Source organism: Budorcas taxicolor, chromosome 16 (assembly GCF_023091745.1).
Source record: "Budorcas taxicolor isolate Tak-1 chromosome 16, Takin1.1, whole genome shotgun sequence".
In the NCBI taxonomy this organism is placed as follows: domain Eukaryota; kingdom Metazoa; phylum Chordata; class Mammalia; order Artiodactyla; family Bovidae; genus Budorcas; species Budorcas taxicolor.
In genome coordinates, this window is record NC_068925.1 from 69,269,121 (window position 1) to 69,284,338 (window position 15,218).

General features: G+C 39.4%; 1 protein-coding gene across 1 annotated transcript in view; it reads right to left on the reverse strand.

Moving 5' to 3' along the window:
* Positions 1-14,217: 14,217 nt before the first annotated feature.
* The window catches only part of KCNK2 (potassium two pore domain channel subfamily K member 2), a 134,706-nt gene continuing 133,705 nt past the window's right edge, over positions 14,218-15,218 (reverse strand). The window contains exon 7 of the mRNA XM_052653991.1: positions 14,218-14,535. Within this exon, the coding sequence (XP_052509951.1) occupies positions 14,218-14,535 (318 nt within the window). The remainder of the gene's footprint in view (positions 14,536-15,218) is intronic.

The window sequence follows — 15,218 nt, forward strand, 5'->3', positions numbered from 1 at the left end:
TTGTTTTTGCAGCATGTTTAGTCGCTTCAGTCATGCCTGACCCTCTGCCACCCCAAGGACTATAGCCTACCAGGTTCCTTTGCCCATGGAATTCTCCAGGCATGAATACTGGAGTGGGCAGCCATTCTCTTCTCCAGGGGATCTTCCCGACCCAGGAATCAAACCCAGGTCTCTTGCATTGCAGGCTGATTCTTTACTGTCTGAGCCACCAGGGATACAGTAAGAATCTTAGGACCAGACTATTCCTGCCTGGAGTGGGTTCTTCTAATGGTAGCTATCATCCACGTCCAGGGTCTCTTACTGTTAAAAGCTAATCCAGCTGCTGCTGTTGACTGTCTAGACTGTTTCTGTCTTATCCAGTCCAGTTATAACTTGTGGTGTTTTATTGCGCTATCTACTTTCTCTCACATCATTTATCAATTACTTCAAGCAGACTTCTTTAAAATGACTAGTCAGCGGATAGACATCTAGGTTGCTTCCATGTCCTGGCCATTATAAACAGTGCTGCGATGAACATTGGGGTACATGTGTCTCTTTCAATTCTGGTTTCCTCGGTGTGTATGCCCAGCAGTGGGATTGCTGGGTCATAAGGCAGTTCTGTTTGTAGTATTTTAAGGAATCTCCACACTGTTCTCCATAGTGGCTGTACTAGTTTGCATTCCCACCAACAGTGTAAGAGGGTTCCCTTTTCTCCACATTTTCTCCAGGATTTATTGCTTGTAGACTTTTGGATCACAGCCATTCTGACTGGTGTGAAATGGTACCTCATTGTGGTCTTGATTTGCATTTTTCTGATAATGAGTGATGTTGAGCATCTTTTCATGTGTTTGTTAGCCATCCATATGTCTTCTTTGGAGAAATGTCTATTTAGTTCTTTGGCCTATTTTTTGATTGGGTCATTTATTTTTCTGGAATTGAGCTGCATAAGTTGCTTGTATATTTTTGAAATTAGTTGTTTGTCAGTTGCTTCATTTGCTATTATTTTCTCCCATTCCAAAGGCTGTCTTTTCACCTTGCTTATAGTTTCCTTTGTTGTGCAAAAGCTTTTAATTTTAATTAGATCCCATTTGTTTATTTTTGCTTTTATTTCCAGAATTCTGGGAGGTGGATCATAGAGGATCCTGCTGTGATTTATGTCGGAGAGTGTTTTGCCTATGTTCTCCTCTAGGAGTTTTATAGTTTCTGGTCTTACATTTAGATCTTTAATCCATTTTGAGTTTATTTTTGTGAATGGTCTTAGAAAGTGTTCTAGTTTCATTCTTTTACAAGTGGTTGACCAGTTTTCCCAGCACCACTTGTTAAAGAGATTGTCTTTAATCCATTGTATATTCTTGCCTCCTTTGTCAAAGATACTAACACACATATATGGAATTTAGAAAGATGGTAATGATAACCCTGTATGCGAGACAGCAAAAGAGACACAAATGTAAAGAACAGACTTTGGACTCTGTGGGAGAGGGAGAGGGTGGGATGATTTGGGAGAATGGCATTGAAACATGTATACTATCATGTAAGAAACAAATCACTAATCTAGGTTCGATACAGGATACAGGATGCTTGGGGCTGGTGCACTGGGATGACCCAGAGAGACGATATGGGGAGGGTGGTGGGAGGGGGGTTAGGAACTCATGTACACCTGTGGTGGATTCATGTCAATGTATGGCAAAACCAATACAGTACTGTAAAGTAAAAAAATAAATTTAATTAAAAAAATTTCTAAAAGAAAAAAAAAAAAGGACTAGTCAGGAACACTGGACTGTGCCCATGAAATAGAGGGTAACTCTTTAGCAATTAAGAGGATTTACACTGTCACCATTCGTACTCTTTGCAAGGGAGCAAACCACCCACACTGATTAGGCTAATCATTCACAGTTTTTTTCTCTGTTAAGAACCATTGACACATATTCACCTGTAACATATACCATTTGGATCTACAATAGATTTGTCAGAGTTTTCACCTAAGATGCATACTGATGTTGTCTAAGCTGTCCAACTCTCACAGGGTAATTGATAGTCTGTTTTTTTTCCCATGCTGGACAAAAAGGAATTATAGATATTTCTAGAATTGTTATTCATATGAAAAATATTTTCTGATGATAAAGTGTTTGTATATATTACTATATACCTTATATATATACTCCATACCATACATATATATAACCATGTAATAAATACATATTTATATAATGTAATAAAGGCATACTTAAATGGTGCATCAAGATGGAATGCATTTAATTTATGGAAAACCAATATAACCTGGATCTCTAATAACCAGTTTTTCTTTTTTTTTCAAGATTTACATTTAAGTACACAGAATGGATTGTGAACTGAGAAATAACTATCTGTTATTATGTCATGACTTCACATTGCCAAAAAGCCTGAGTTCCTATGAAAACCAAACTGATTTTCTTAAAAATAAAATAAGCTTCAGTTGGTTTAATCAAGAGTATCAGTATCTAACAGACCTGTGCACGTATGAGCCTTCTGCTTTCATTTTGAGGATTCGTATACTTGCAAACTCTCAAGACCTCTTCAAGAGAAATGTTCCCAGAGGCTGTAATCATTGCTTCCTTCCTGCAACAGTTATCATTCTATGCTGAACTTGGGGAAATCCTTTGGTATAGAATGTTGTTTAAACAACAAAAGTACCTCCAACCATAACAAGTTGTACATAGCATTACAAGTGTTATGTGAGGAAAAGGATTGTTTTTATATTGTATAATTTTCTTAGTAACATTAACTAACTTCTCTCTAAAAATGTGTTAAGATAGATTTGCAAAATTAGAAATATAAAACATGAAGATGATATTTTGTCAAATTACCAATTTATGTACACCATTTATATCTTTTCTTGTCCACATTTCAGTGAGTGAAAATAAAAAAGTATAATTCAGCATCCCGTTGATTATGTTCTCGTCTACAGGACTGTTAACTATGCTGGTAGGTATTATGGGCAGAGAGAATTCTGTGGCCAAGTAAATTAAGAAAGTGATAGATTAAACCATTTGATTAGGTGGTGGTTCAAAACAAATCCTGGAGAAAGCAATGGCACCCCACTTCAGTACTCTTGCCTGGAAAATCCCATGGACAGAGGAGCCTGGTGGGCCCCAGTCCATGGGTCGCAAAGAGTCGGACACGACTGAGCGACTTCATGTTGCTCACTTTACTCCTGCATTGCAGGCAGATTCTTTACCTACTGAGCTATCAGGGAAGCTAAGAGTCAGACATGACTGAGCGATTTCACTTTCACTTTTCGCTTTCATGCATTGGAGAAGGAAATGGCAACCCACTCCAGTGTCCTTGCCGGGAGAATCCCATGGACGGTGGAGCCTGGTGGGCTGCCGTCTATGGGGTCGCACAGAGTTGGACACGACTGAAGTGACTTAGCAGCAGCAGCAGCAAAATAAACCCACAACTTCTTTGATGCTTCCTTCAAAGTGCTCCCTAATTCCCTTGCCTTAGAATGTTAGCTTGACTTAGTGATTCACTTCCAACCCATAGAATCGTAGTGGAAGTGACCGTGTATGACTTCAAAGCTAAATCATGAAACATACTGTGGCTTTCTGCTTGCTCTCTGATTTTTTGGATGCCTCATTCTGTGGGAAGCCAGCTGCCATGTCAGGAGGACCCTCAGGAGTTCTGTGAAGAGGTGCACCCGATAAATAACAGGCCCCCTGCCAGCAGCCACGTGCATGAATCATCTTCGACATAGATCTCCCTGCCCCAGTCACGCCTCACAGTCACATTAAGAAAAGATCAGATCCATTTAGGTAAGTAAAGTTTTCAGAGCAGTCAATTCAGAGAAATTTGGAAAAGCCCAGATGCACTTGGCTGAGTAAGGCACAGAAGTCAAAGCATTCCAAATTCCTAATCTTCAGTGCATTTCCTGTGCAGAGGGCATTTTAGCACTTAATTGGCAGAAGATTATCGATATCTGATTAAATAGGTATTTTTCTGCCAACAACCATTGCCAAAATAATTCACAAATATTAGAGTCCATCTCTGTAAGGTTGGTCATATTCCATAGCTGATCATAAGAAATTAATAAATTGTGAATGTTAAATCTTTAAAAGTCAACTCTGTTACGGGGCGAGCAGCCACACATGATTAAGAAATGCATTTTTTTTTAAATTTCAAAGCTGAAACTCAAAGATCCTTGTTTTGCTGAAGGAAATTGCTGCTGGGATTCAGATGAGAGTAAGACCTTTACAAGAGTCTACATCATCGCAGCAGTCTTCCTTAGACAACACATGAGGGAAAAGCTCAAAGAGGATTTCCATGACTCTCAGGAGAAAAGGGATTTGAGAAAGGCTACTAACCTCCAAAATGCAGATATAGCTTATCCAAGCTTGTGGCAATCATAGCAGATGGAACTGCTTACCACTTATCTGACCACTTCCCTTGGTTATAATGGCTGCCCATGGATGGGCAATGTAAGAATTTCAGACCACAGTGTTAAAAATGGTTTTAATTCCACTTAATCTAAACCTAACCAAGGGAGCACTCTCTCTTTAACACTTCAATTGAATCAAGTCAACTCAAAAGGAATTGCAGGCAGCGTGGCTAGCTCTTCTCATCCATTGGTTTCATTGCTTTGATGTGAACACACATTTTCAGTCTGAACCAGTTCTCTAACAGCATTCCTTGGTTTGTGAGTATCTCTCAACTGCATATATTTAATTAGCTGCCCACCCATTTATTTTGCTATAGTATTTCTTTTCCTCTTTGTTGAATATTACTAAACTCCTTACTATAACATATACAAATGTGTAGTTCAGTTATTGTCAACTAGGAGTAATTTGCTCCCAAGGGGACATCTGGTAACTGGGTAGGAACCTACAGGATCTTCCCAGGACAGATCACCTGCCCATTCCATGCCCTCTACCTGCCTCTTGTTTGTGGAAAAACTTTAGCCTGCTAGGCTTTCCCCAAGTTCCAAAGAATAAATTTAATCAGAGAAATGAGAACATAAAGAAACAACAGAAAATAGTCAACCAAGACAAAATAATAATAGTTTAGCCATTAAACAAAATCAAGGGGTTTTAGTCCCTTCTCAAGGGCTCTAGATAATATATCAGCCATTGTTTTGTTGCTGTTTAGTTGCTTTGTCATGTTCAACTCTTTGCTATCCCATGGACTGTAGCCTCCTGGGCTCCTTTGTCTATGCAATTTCCCAGTTAACAATAGTGGAGTGGGTTGCCATTTCCTCCTCCAGGGGATCAGCTTCACCCAGGAATTGAACCTGAGTTTCCTGGGTCTCCTGCATTGGCAGGTGGGTTCAAATATTACTAAGGCAGATATTAGAAAGATGCACACTTGAATCACATAATTTTGACCCATGTAAAAGAAATGATTTTATGAAATTAGAATTGGTGCCATTCTATTACCTTATATCTAGAACCAATGTTAAAAGAGTCATAGAATTCACTATAAATTCACTTTTTGTATAAATGTCATGTTTTGTCTCACTTTGCATTTTTCTCTATTACCTGGATGAAGCCCCATATAAAATGTCTATATTTAAAGCTCCGCCCTGAAAAGGCATTGTTTTCATGAGACATGGATATACTTTCTCATCATGGACAATGAGAACCAAGTTATTGTTTCACCGATCAAGGTTTTACTTTCCAATGTGGCTATCTAGAAAATAGAAGTCAAATAAGTCCTCAAAGTTATCATCTATTAAAAAATGTTTTATTTCTCCCTACCTTGGACCTTACTCCAATAGATAATTTCTACGATTGTCTTCAAAACAGAACCTGAGACAGGGATTTGGGTACATGAGGTATTTGGAGACTTGCCCTTGGGAGAAAGGGAGTGTGGAAAATGTGAGTGAAGGGAGGAAGTGTTAAGCCAGAATGTGGTCTCAGCTGGAATCTGGCCTCAGCCTGGCCCCACAGAGAGCTGTGGAGTGGAAGCTGTATCACAGAGGTACTGCCACCTAAGGCAAAGATGTCTGCGCTCTGTTACCCCCACGTCAGTTATTGGCCCTGGGTCACCCCACTCTGGGGCTTCCCTGGTGGCTCAGATGGTAAAGAATCCACCTGTAATGCAGGAGACCAGGTTCAATTGCTGGGTCAGGAAGATTCCTTAGAGAAGGCAATGGCAACCCACTCCATTCTCCATTCTCTTGCCTGGAGAATCCCATGGACAGAGGAGCATGATGGGCTACAGTCCATGGGGTCGCAAAGACTTGACAAACATTCACTTTTTCACACCCATATTGGGGTGGGGCTGGGGCTAGGTAACTTTCCAGTGAGGAGGCTTCTAATCTGCATATGGCTGCTTTCCAGAAAAGGAGGCTGTGAAGTGTTAGTATCCAACATTCAGAGCAGCTGGTGATGGGGCCACTGGCCCAGTAACAACAACACTGTCCACTAAAGCTGTCATGTGTGTTTTCATTTGTGTTTTTCTATTTTAAAGCAAGACTAAGTTAAATTTGTCCTTTCTAAGAAGAGAGGATGGGCTTCCAAGGTGGCTCAGTGGTAAAAAAAAGTCTGCCTGCCAATGTAGGAGATGCAGGAAACGTGGGTTCTGTCCTTGGGTTGGGAAGATCCCCTGGAGAAGGAAATGGCAACCCACTCCAGTATTACTAGAAAAGTGAGAGTGAAGTCGCTCAGTCATGTCCGACTCTTTGCAACCCCAGGACTGTAACCTGCCAGGCTCCTCCATCCATGGGATTCTCCAGGCAAGAATACTGGAGTGGGTTGCCATTTGGACCTGTTCTCAAATAATTCTTGACTAACATTTAGGTTGAAAATGTTCCAAGGTCTACTTACTTAACTCACATGAGAGAGTTTTTTTTTTTTTTTTTTCACTTGCATTAAAATATACCTAACCTACATAGTGGTAAAGAATCACCTGCCAATGCAAGAGACTTAAGGGATGTGGGTTCAATCCCTGGGTCAGGAAGATCCCCTGGAGTAAGCCATGGCAACCCACTGCAGTATTCTTGCCTAGAGAATTCCATGGACAGAGGAGCCTGGCAGGCTACAGTCTGTCGGGTTACAAACAGTTGGACATAACTGTCGTAACTGAGCATGCACACAAGTATCATTACTGGAGCACCAAATATTTACAAGGGGAAATATACTTAACAATGTTAACTGTGGTGACATCGATTTCTAATTTTCAATGTGCAGACTTCTAATGCCAGTGATTCCTACATTCATTTCTCTTCCTAGGATTTCTGACCTGAGTTCATGGGCATATTCTAACTGTGCATGGAGGGTTTTCATTTCTGTGACCCAGTAGGGTGCCTCCTACTGGGAAGGAGTGTGAAGCCTCCCCGTTTCCCCTGGCCTAATCTGTGCTGAAGGCAGCAGCATCCCCTCAGTGCCCTCATGGGGTTCAAGGCTCAGTCTCTCTCAGGGACTTCCTGCCACACATCACACCTCATTTCCCCCAGCATCTAGTCCACACGGTTGCCTGAGTGATTGTTCTAGAAGGACAGATGTATTCATTTCATTCCTGAAAGTTTGAAATGGCTTTCCCACTGTCAAATGCAAAATTCTTGGAGACGCCTCACAGTTCTTTCTGAGCAGCCTGGCTCCAGGCCAGAATGCCCTGTGTGATCTCCCAGCCCCGGGCATAGACAACGTCAAGGTTTTGTTTGGCAGGCGTCCTTGGCCTGCCCTCCCACTAGAGTGCAATGCAATCGTCTGGAGAGAAAGTTGCAGTCAAGGACTCAGACTCAAGCACCTCTACCTCCTTACTGGGGCCTCAACTGAGGCACTTTTCTCCACTCTGACTCAGTAACTTTCCACTGTGAGCCCTTCTCCCTTTCCTTCTGCCTCGGCTCCCCAGGGTCATAAACAGTCCTTGTGTTCAGGGCTCCTCTGTACCAAGACTTCCCCTCCATCCGTGCTGCTTGTCCATGTTTGCCATCTCCTAGAGAGCAGACTTTTCTTTGGCTTAGTATTTCCAGTGATTGGCACATTAAGAGCTCTTGGGAAATGTTGACTTGGTAAACCATGAACAGAGTCATATTTTGTTTGCACATACAAAGTAATTATTGAAGAGATTCACACACTTGGCTAATCTGCATATATCTGTCTGCATAATCTAAAATATTGCTAATATTTTAGCAATATTAAACTTTCTCACATGTGTATACACTCTTAATTGGTGTACCTGACTAAGGGACAGAATGGGTTTGATAGATATCTTGATAGTGTCTTGATGCTATGTCTTCCCATCTAATACTTGGGTAGTGATAAAACTTGAATCTGGACCAGATACTACCCCTTACTAATGCTCACTTTGAATTTTTGATAAAATTCCAGAAACATACAGTCTAATGTCAATAATACTTAAAAGTCTAAAATGTTTTTTAACAGAGTAAGTAGTATGGTAAACATCGTCTGCATTCTACTCTTTACTCTTGCCTGGAAAATCCCATGGACGGGGGAGCCTGGTGGGCTGCAGTCCATGCGGTCGCTAAGAGTCGGACACGACTGAGCGACTTCCCTTTCAATTTTCACTTTCATGCATTGGAGAAGGAAATGGCAATCCACTCCTGGAGAATCCAGGGACAGGGGAGCCTGGTGGGCTGCCGTCTATGGGGTCGCACAGAGTCGGACACGACTGAAGCGACTTAGCAGCAGCAGCAGTAGCAGAGATGGATACCACCTACAAAATTCAGGTGTCAATGGGATGGAAACTAATGTTTATTCTATGAGTTGATTTCAAAATTATACCATGTAAGTGACTAATATTCTCAATTGGATACAGTTCAAAATGTACCCAATAATGGATTTCTTCCCAGACTGCTTATAAATTTGTTTAAGCATGAAAAAGCTGAATTTTATTTGGCAAGGATAATAAATGTGCATTTAGCTTTCTACTAATAAAAGGCACCCATTTACAAGTATTAGCAAATATGCTTTACAATTAATTTCTAAACAAATTTTCAGGATTATAATTGAAAAGCTTTGATAGTATCTATTATAAGCCAAAATTTGAAAATGAAAATAATGAAACCCTTGTTTAGAAGGAGTAAGAGTATAATGACAAACTGCAAGCCTCTTTAGTTGAAGAATTGGTTTTGAGTTTTTTATATACAATGAGTTAACTATTACCAGCTTGTCAGTTAATAGGAGAAATATTTGTATCTCATTTACAACTAAACTTGTAGAAGAGCACAGATAAATGTTTCCAGAGCTGAGAAAACGTGGGATACTTATACATGAGGATACTTCAGATGGTTACAATAGTTAAATCCCTGTTTTTATTTTCATTTGTTCATCGCATGTTTTTTGAACACTCACTATATGTACTTTGCTAATATTTGGAAATGAAAGTACCTTTAGTAAGTGAAAAAAATGAATTAGATTCTAGTGGGAAAGATAGATAATAATCAAAGAGGAATCCTGATGGATAGCTAAACATAAACAGGGATATAAACAGGGTTCTATAGAGTATATTATAAAGGTGCCTGAATTGGTGTCAGGGAAGGCCTATCAGGGAAAGGAATACTTAAGCTGGGTTATGAAGAATGAGTTTGTTAGATGAAAAAGGCTGAGGATGAAAAAGAGAGCAAGCATTCAAGGAACAGCTTCATGAAAAAAAAGAGAAAGCACTGGGACTGAAATGCAGAGAGAGAGAGAGAGAGAGAGAGAGATTCAATATGAGCCCAGAAAGTGAAAGTGAAAGTCTCTCAGTCATGTCCAACTCATTGCCATCCCATGAAATATATGGCCATGGAATTCTCCAGGTCAGAATACTGGAGTGGGTAGCCTTTCCCTTCTCCTGGGGATCTTCCCAACCCAGGTCTCCCGCATTTCAGGCAGATTCTTTACCAGCTGAGCCTCAAGGAAAGCCCAAGAATGAACCCAGAGAGGATGGCAAAAGGGAGACCAAAAGAAGTCCTATTTGAGAGATTCTGATCTTACTGCTAAAGAAATGAAAGACAGTTAGTGGCTTTAAATTGCAGAGTGACCACAATCAGATCTGCATATGAAAAAGACCACTCTTCCATCAATGACTGGAGCATGAAACAAAAGCAGTTAGTAGAAGGGGCAGCTATGGGAGTGGCTTGGATTAAAGTGATGACTGTGTATAAATTCAAGACACATTCAGGGCACAGGTCAATACGGCTTGATGATAGGTGGGTATGGAGTTGAAGGAGAGAAGACAACATCAAAGATGACTTGCCCAACTGGATGGATGGGGATGCCATTTGCAGAAATAGACACTAAAGAGGTCCAGGTCTGGGGAAAGATGATGAGAGTCTTTAGCTATGTTGAAGTGCTTTTGAGAAGTGGAGAAATCCAACTGGAGTTAGCTAGATGAATACAGAACTCAGAGAGAATCCAAGTCCGAGAGGGCAAAGAAAAAGAATAAAGACCAGGCAGTGAGCTTTCTGTCAATGCAGCGAAGTATCAATAATTTGGAAAAGAATGACAGATAAGAGGAAAAAAAAATACTTGTAAACTGAGACAAGCATAAAACAGTGAATGTATTTTATAAGGCTAATCTTAGGAAAATAAATGGTTTTATGAATCTTTGATATATAATAAGAAGTGGGGCCTAGTGAACAAATGGTATTGAGTCAAACAAAAGAGCGGAGTCAAAAGTCCTGGTCATTGGAACTAATCCCTGTGTTTTAAGAAGGGGTAGCTGAGATCTGGGTGGGGAAGTATCATGTGTGACAAAAGCTGTATAAACCTTTGAGGTAGGGTGGGATGAAGGTGGCTTGTGGAGTTATGAAGCTTTCCCCTTATTAAGATAGCCACAATAAGTTACTCTCAAAAGTTCCTACCCAAAGTAACCAGGTTACTCCATGCCATCTTGGAACCAACACATGAGCATATTGCAAGACCGGTAAGTTTCTCTGGAAAAGACCCTTTTAAGTAAAGTCATGCTGAAGCAAAAGTCATATATTAATTTTAATGCAGTTATGAGTATTCAAATAGAGACATCTTTTACTTTATACAAAAGCAAATTTATACTCACACTTTGATAAGGAACGCAAACCACAAATAACTTATGATTTTTACTAGAACAGCAAACAATTTTTAAAGGAAAACAAAAGTTGATCTAGGCCTCCAGTTCTTAGGCGTAAATAACTATCTCAAATATTCAGAATGTCTACATTTTTTTTTTCTGGTGTTCCATGTAAAGTTTTCTTGATCTCTTTGAACTCCTAGCCTTCAGAATCAAAGCAGTCTACAGGTTTTTTTATACATAGTGAGGTGGGATTTAGTTCTTCATGTATGTCATATGTTCCTTAGAATTTGAGAAAGAAACCAAGCCTTATGGCCTGTTGTTCTTTTGAAGGTCATGACATATTATTCAATTCCCTCTTGGCTTTAGGAGTTTCACTTTTTCCTATATTGAAAGAATGAAATATTATTGGGAAAAAAGGCTGTGTGACATGAACTATGGTAGTAGAGTACATAGATTTATGTAATAAATTAAAAGAACTCCAAAATAATCATTTAACAGTTACTAGTTGTACGGCAGGTAAAAAGCCTTGTCTAGAATCCATGTCTGATTCCAGATAAGAGAGTCCTAACTCTTGCTGGGCTTGGTACTTTTTGTTTTCAAATATCCTTCAGGGCAAAACCACTTATTCTTAAACTAGTCTGTTTTAAAAATAAACTCATAGGTTATGTCAAAATGTTAATCAACGTTCTCTCCACAAGAGGTAAACAAAATGAAGCTTGAAAAACAAAATTGCTACGATATGTACACACTTCCTTAGATTTCCCCCAATTCGAAGGATAATGTTGGGGACCAGTTTTAGGATATTTACTGAATAGCAAGGTGCTTGGGAATGAAAAATTAAATTTATGTAAGCTATTGACAAGGTATATAGCCCAAATATTTGGGGTATGAGGTCTAGAAGATTAGTTGGCAACTACCTTCTTTAAGCTTTAATACTGCCAGGATGTTTGACATTTTTTTTTTTTTCTCCTTACAAAACATTCAGGTGCCCATGTTCAGCATTCCAATTACTTCAGGCAGGTCAAGACAAGATCTAACAATGACAAAATAAGACATTGACATAACAATTTAATAGAAACAATCTTGAATTTATATGCTCTTTAAAATATCATATTTCAAAAGTGAAATTTCAGGGTTCTTACTTTTGATTAACAGCCACTAAGAAGAACATTTGCATGTGTTTAACAAGGGTGGAAATACTGCATCAAAAATATTTCTTGAATACTGCGAACAAAGGAGCCACAAAAACTCAGCATGGACTGTGACATCCTGGAGTTCTGCACAGCCAGGATCAGATCCAAACCCTCAGTAGCAAGCAGGAGACTCAGAAGATGCTGACTTTAATTACAAACTTTATTTGTCAACACAATTCACAGTTTATACATGGTGCAATCCACCATATGAACTTTCAGAATAGTTATCGAGGAAATGGGTGTAGCTTTCCTTCTAAAAGAGCCTGATTTTCCAAAATTTTGGTTAGAATTCTTAAGTTTATAAAAGTACCGTCAACAAGTTAGCTGAATATTTACATTTCTAGCTTAAATTTTGAAAAATAAGCATCTGTTAAATGTTCCTTTTTTTTTAAGATCCTGGATTTATTTTTTAAGACCCTAATATGAATGCCACTTATTCAAATACTCCCACCCCCAAGAATAAAAGTCATGTTTTGCAATTATATTTAGGGAAATCATTTTCTTTCTGTGTTTTAAAAATTTTATTTACAATGTACAGCAGATCTATGTATGAAAATAAAAGAAAGAGGAGTGATCCACTAGGTGCCTTTACTGAATTTCTTCTGAATCCTGAAAACCTCCAAAGAGTTGCAGGATATAAAATTAAACTAAAGAGGATTAACAGCCTTTTCTATCTTAAAAAAAAAAATGCTCTCAAGATTTAAATTGTGCTATAACAGCTTTTTCTCTAATGTCAGAGATGAATTATGCCTGCAATCTGCATTTTTCCATGTGCAAAATCACAGTGATCCAGTTTCAGCTTCTGCTCTCACACTCAGCCACAACTCCAGAGGTACACCCACAGAAGGCGAGGGCCATGCCCAGCTCTGCCTACACATCCCCTCCCCTCACTGGGCACAAGTTACCCAGGGAAAGAAAACCATATAAGCCTTTCAGACATCAGAAAACAGATAGATGCTGGCAGTATAATGTTTATTAGCAAATGCTTATAACACATTGTTTGGCTCTCTTCATGTCATCTGAGTGGCAATTCACACCAATTGTCTAAATTCATCTTCAATAATATCCATTTTAACAGTTTTCTTTTGTCAGATCACTTATGGATATATATATATAGATAGATTTTCTTCTTCCACCTTTAAAAAATGTGTGTGTGTATATATATATATATATATATATATATATATACATACATACATAGTTAGTAATAAATGATAAGTTTTAAATACTGCCAGGAAAAGAAGGGACTGTTTGGGAGCAGTCAATTTTACTGGCCTGGTAATTACACTGTATACATGTACCATTGGTACCCGAGTCAAATAAATACTCAGAGGGGCCATCTTTGCACCTCATTTCTCTGCAGTGCCTATAATGCTAGGGTTTCTGAGTGTTGCTTCAGTGTCCATTTAATTTGGCCTCTGTTCCTTCTTCGGGTATCATCACTTGGGTCATTTTACACACTTGTTTCCAGCAAGGTATGGTATTCAAACGGGAGTTGCGGGGAAAAGGACTGTGGAGTTGAGCCTAGGGGTGGGGCAGGGAAGGAGAAACCACACTTAGCTAGAGAGGTTCTGTTTCTTCATAAGATAAGGCACTGACAGAAAATTTCTTAGGTAAAAGGCTGCATAAGAATTTCTTGCCATTTACAAAAAGAAATGTTGTCATCCATAAATGGTCCATATCTAGGCTCAGTTAGGTAGACCCTGAAAAGTAAGGACTGATCCCTCAAAGCTACATTATTACCAGAAACAATTATAATTCATTCTGAGGCCTTATGGCACGTTAGGAAAAGGGAGCAAAACAGTCTGGGCACAAAAAGGCATCAGACATCGCTTGTTTTACTCCACTTGTCAAAGAAAGTGGACTGTTCAACAAGCATCATCAAAAAAAAAAAAAAATAGTGCTGGCTCAGAATTCCAAATTCTCTTGATGGCAGATGACCATGATGGGTGTATCTATTTTTTTCCCCCTTTGGAGCTCATGCACAATTTTAAAAATGCTACCAGCAACAGTCATAAAGAGCATATAGAAGTCCTCACCTAATTGCTATGCCTGAGGCTCTTCAAAGAGAGGGCTACTTAATGTTCTCAATAACAGCGATTTCCTCGCCCGCACAGTGTGGTGTCAGTCCGTTCAAATAGATACTTTCTGTTTTCAGTAAGGAAGGCAGGACATCCCTCTCGCTGGCCAGGTGGTTCACGGACAGGGTCCTCCTACAGGGAGTCAGCTCCTGATTGTGGTTTCCAGCCAGTTCTGCAGAGAGCTTCCGCTTAATGGAGGTGGCGCGCTGGAACTTGTCATAAATCTCCACGCTCAGCCGCCTCCTGGTTTCCTTGAATTCAGCCGTGACGTTGGCCGTCCACTCAGCAGCATGGGCTCTGAACTCTCCCACCTGGAACACGCATGCAGAGAAAAGACAGACATACCAACAGGACAGTCAACATTCTGTGTGCTTTATCCTCTGATCATTGTATTTGGAAGCTTTGAAAAGGAGGTTGTAGCTTTTTGTAATAGGAGCCATCTGAGAATTGAGGTCACTGTGCAATTTGTGAAGAGCAAGATTCTATTCTATACAGATACAACTCTAAAAATGAATCTATGAACTTAAACTCTATTAACCAAATTATATGAGAGGTACTAGATGTCCTTGTTTCTGGAGATGAGTCCTGTCACTGATGCTATAAAAAGGCAATCTCTAACTTTTTAAAATTCTGTGAGTTTTTTTTAATTTGTAATTTTAAGAAGTATTTGAATGTGAAGAAGTCAGGAAGACATAGGAGAAGCAGCAAGACAGAAACGTGAACCCAGGTGACTTGGTTCTCATAGCAGTGATGCTATTTGCTCTGGATGTAAACACAGATTTTAGAAACCAGAAATGGTGTGTGCAAGAACTCTGAATTCAACCCCATACTTGTCATTTAGGAATCCTCTGTTTACTAAATAAGCAACAAAATGTTTTGTCTCTGCTTCCAGGGAAAGCAAATAGAAAAGTACTGACAAATTTATTGTGAGGCCCATTTGGAGAATTTCCAAGAAATAGTTCCTCAGTGAATGTCTATGGAATTAATTAATGTA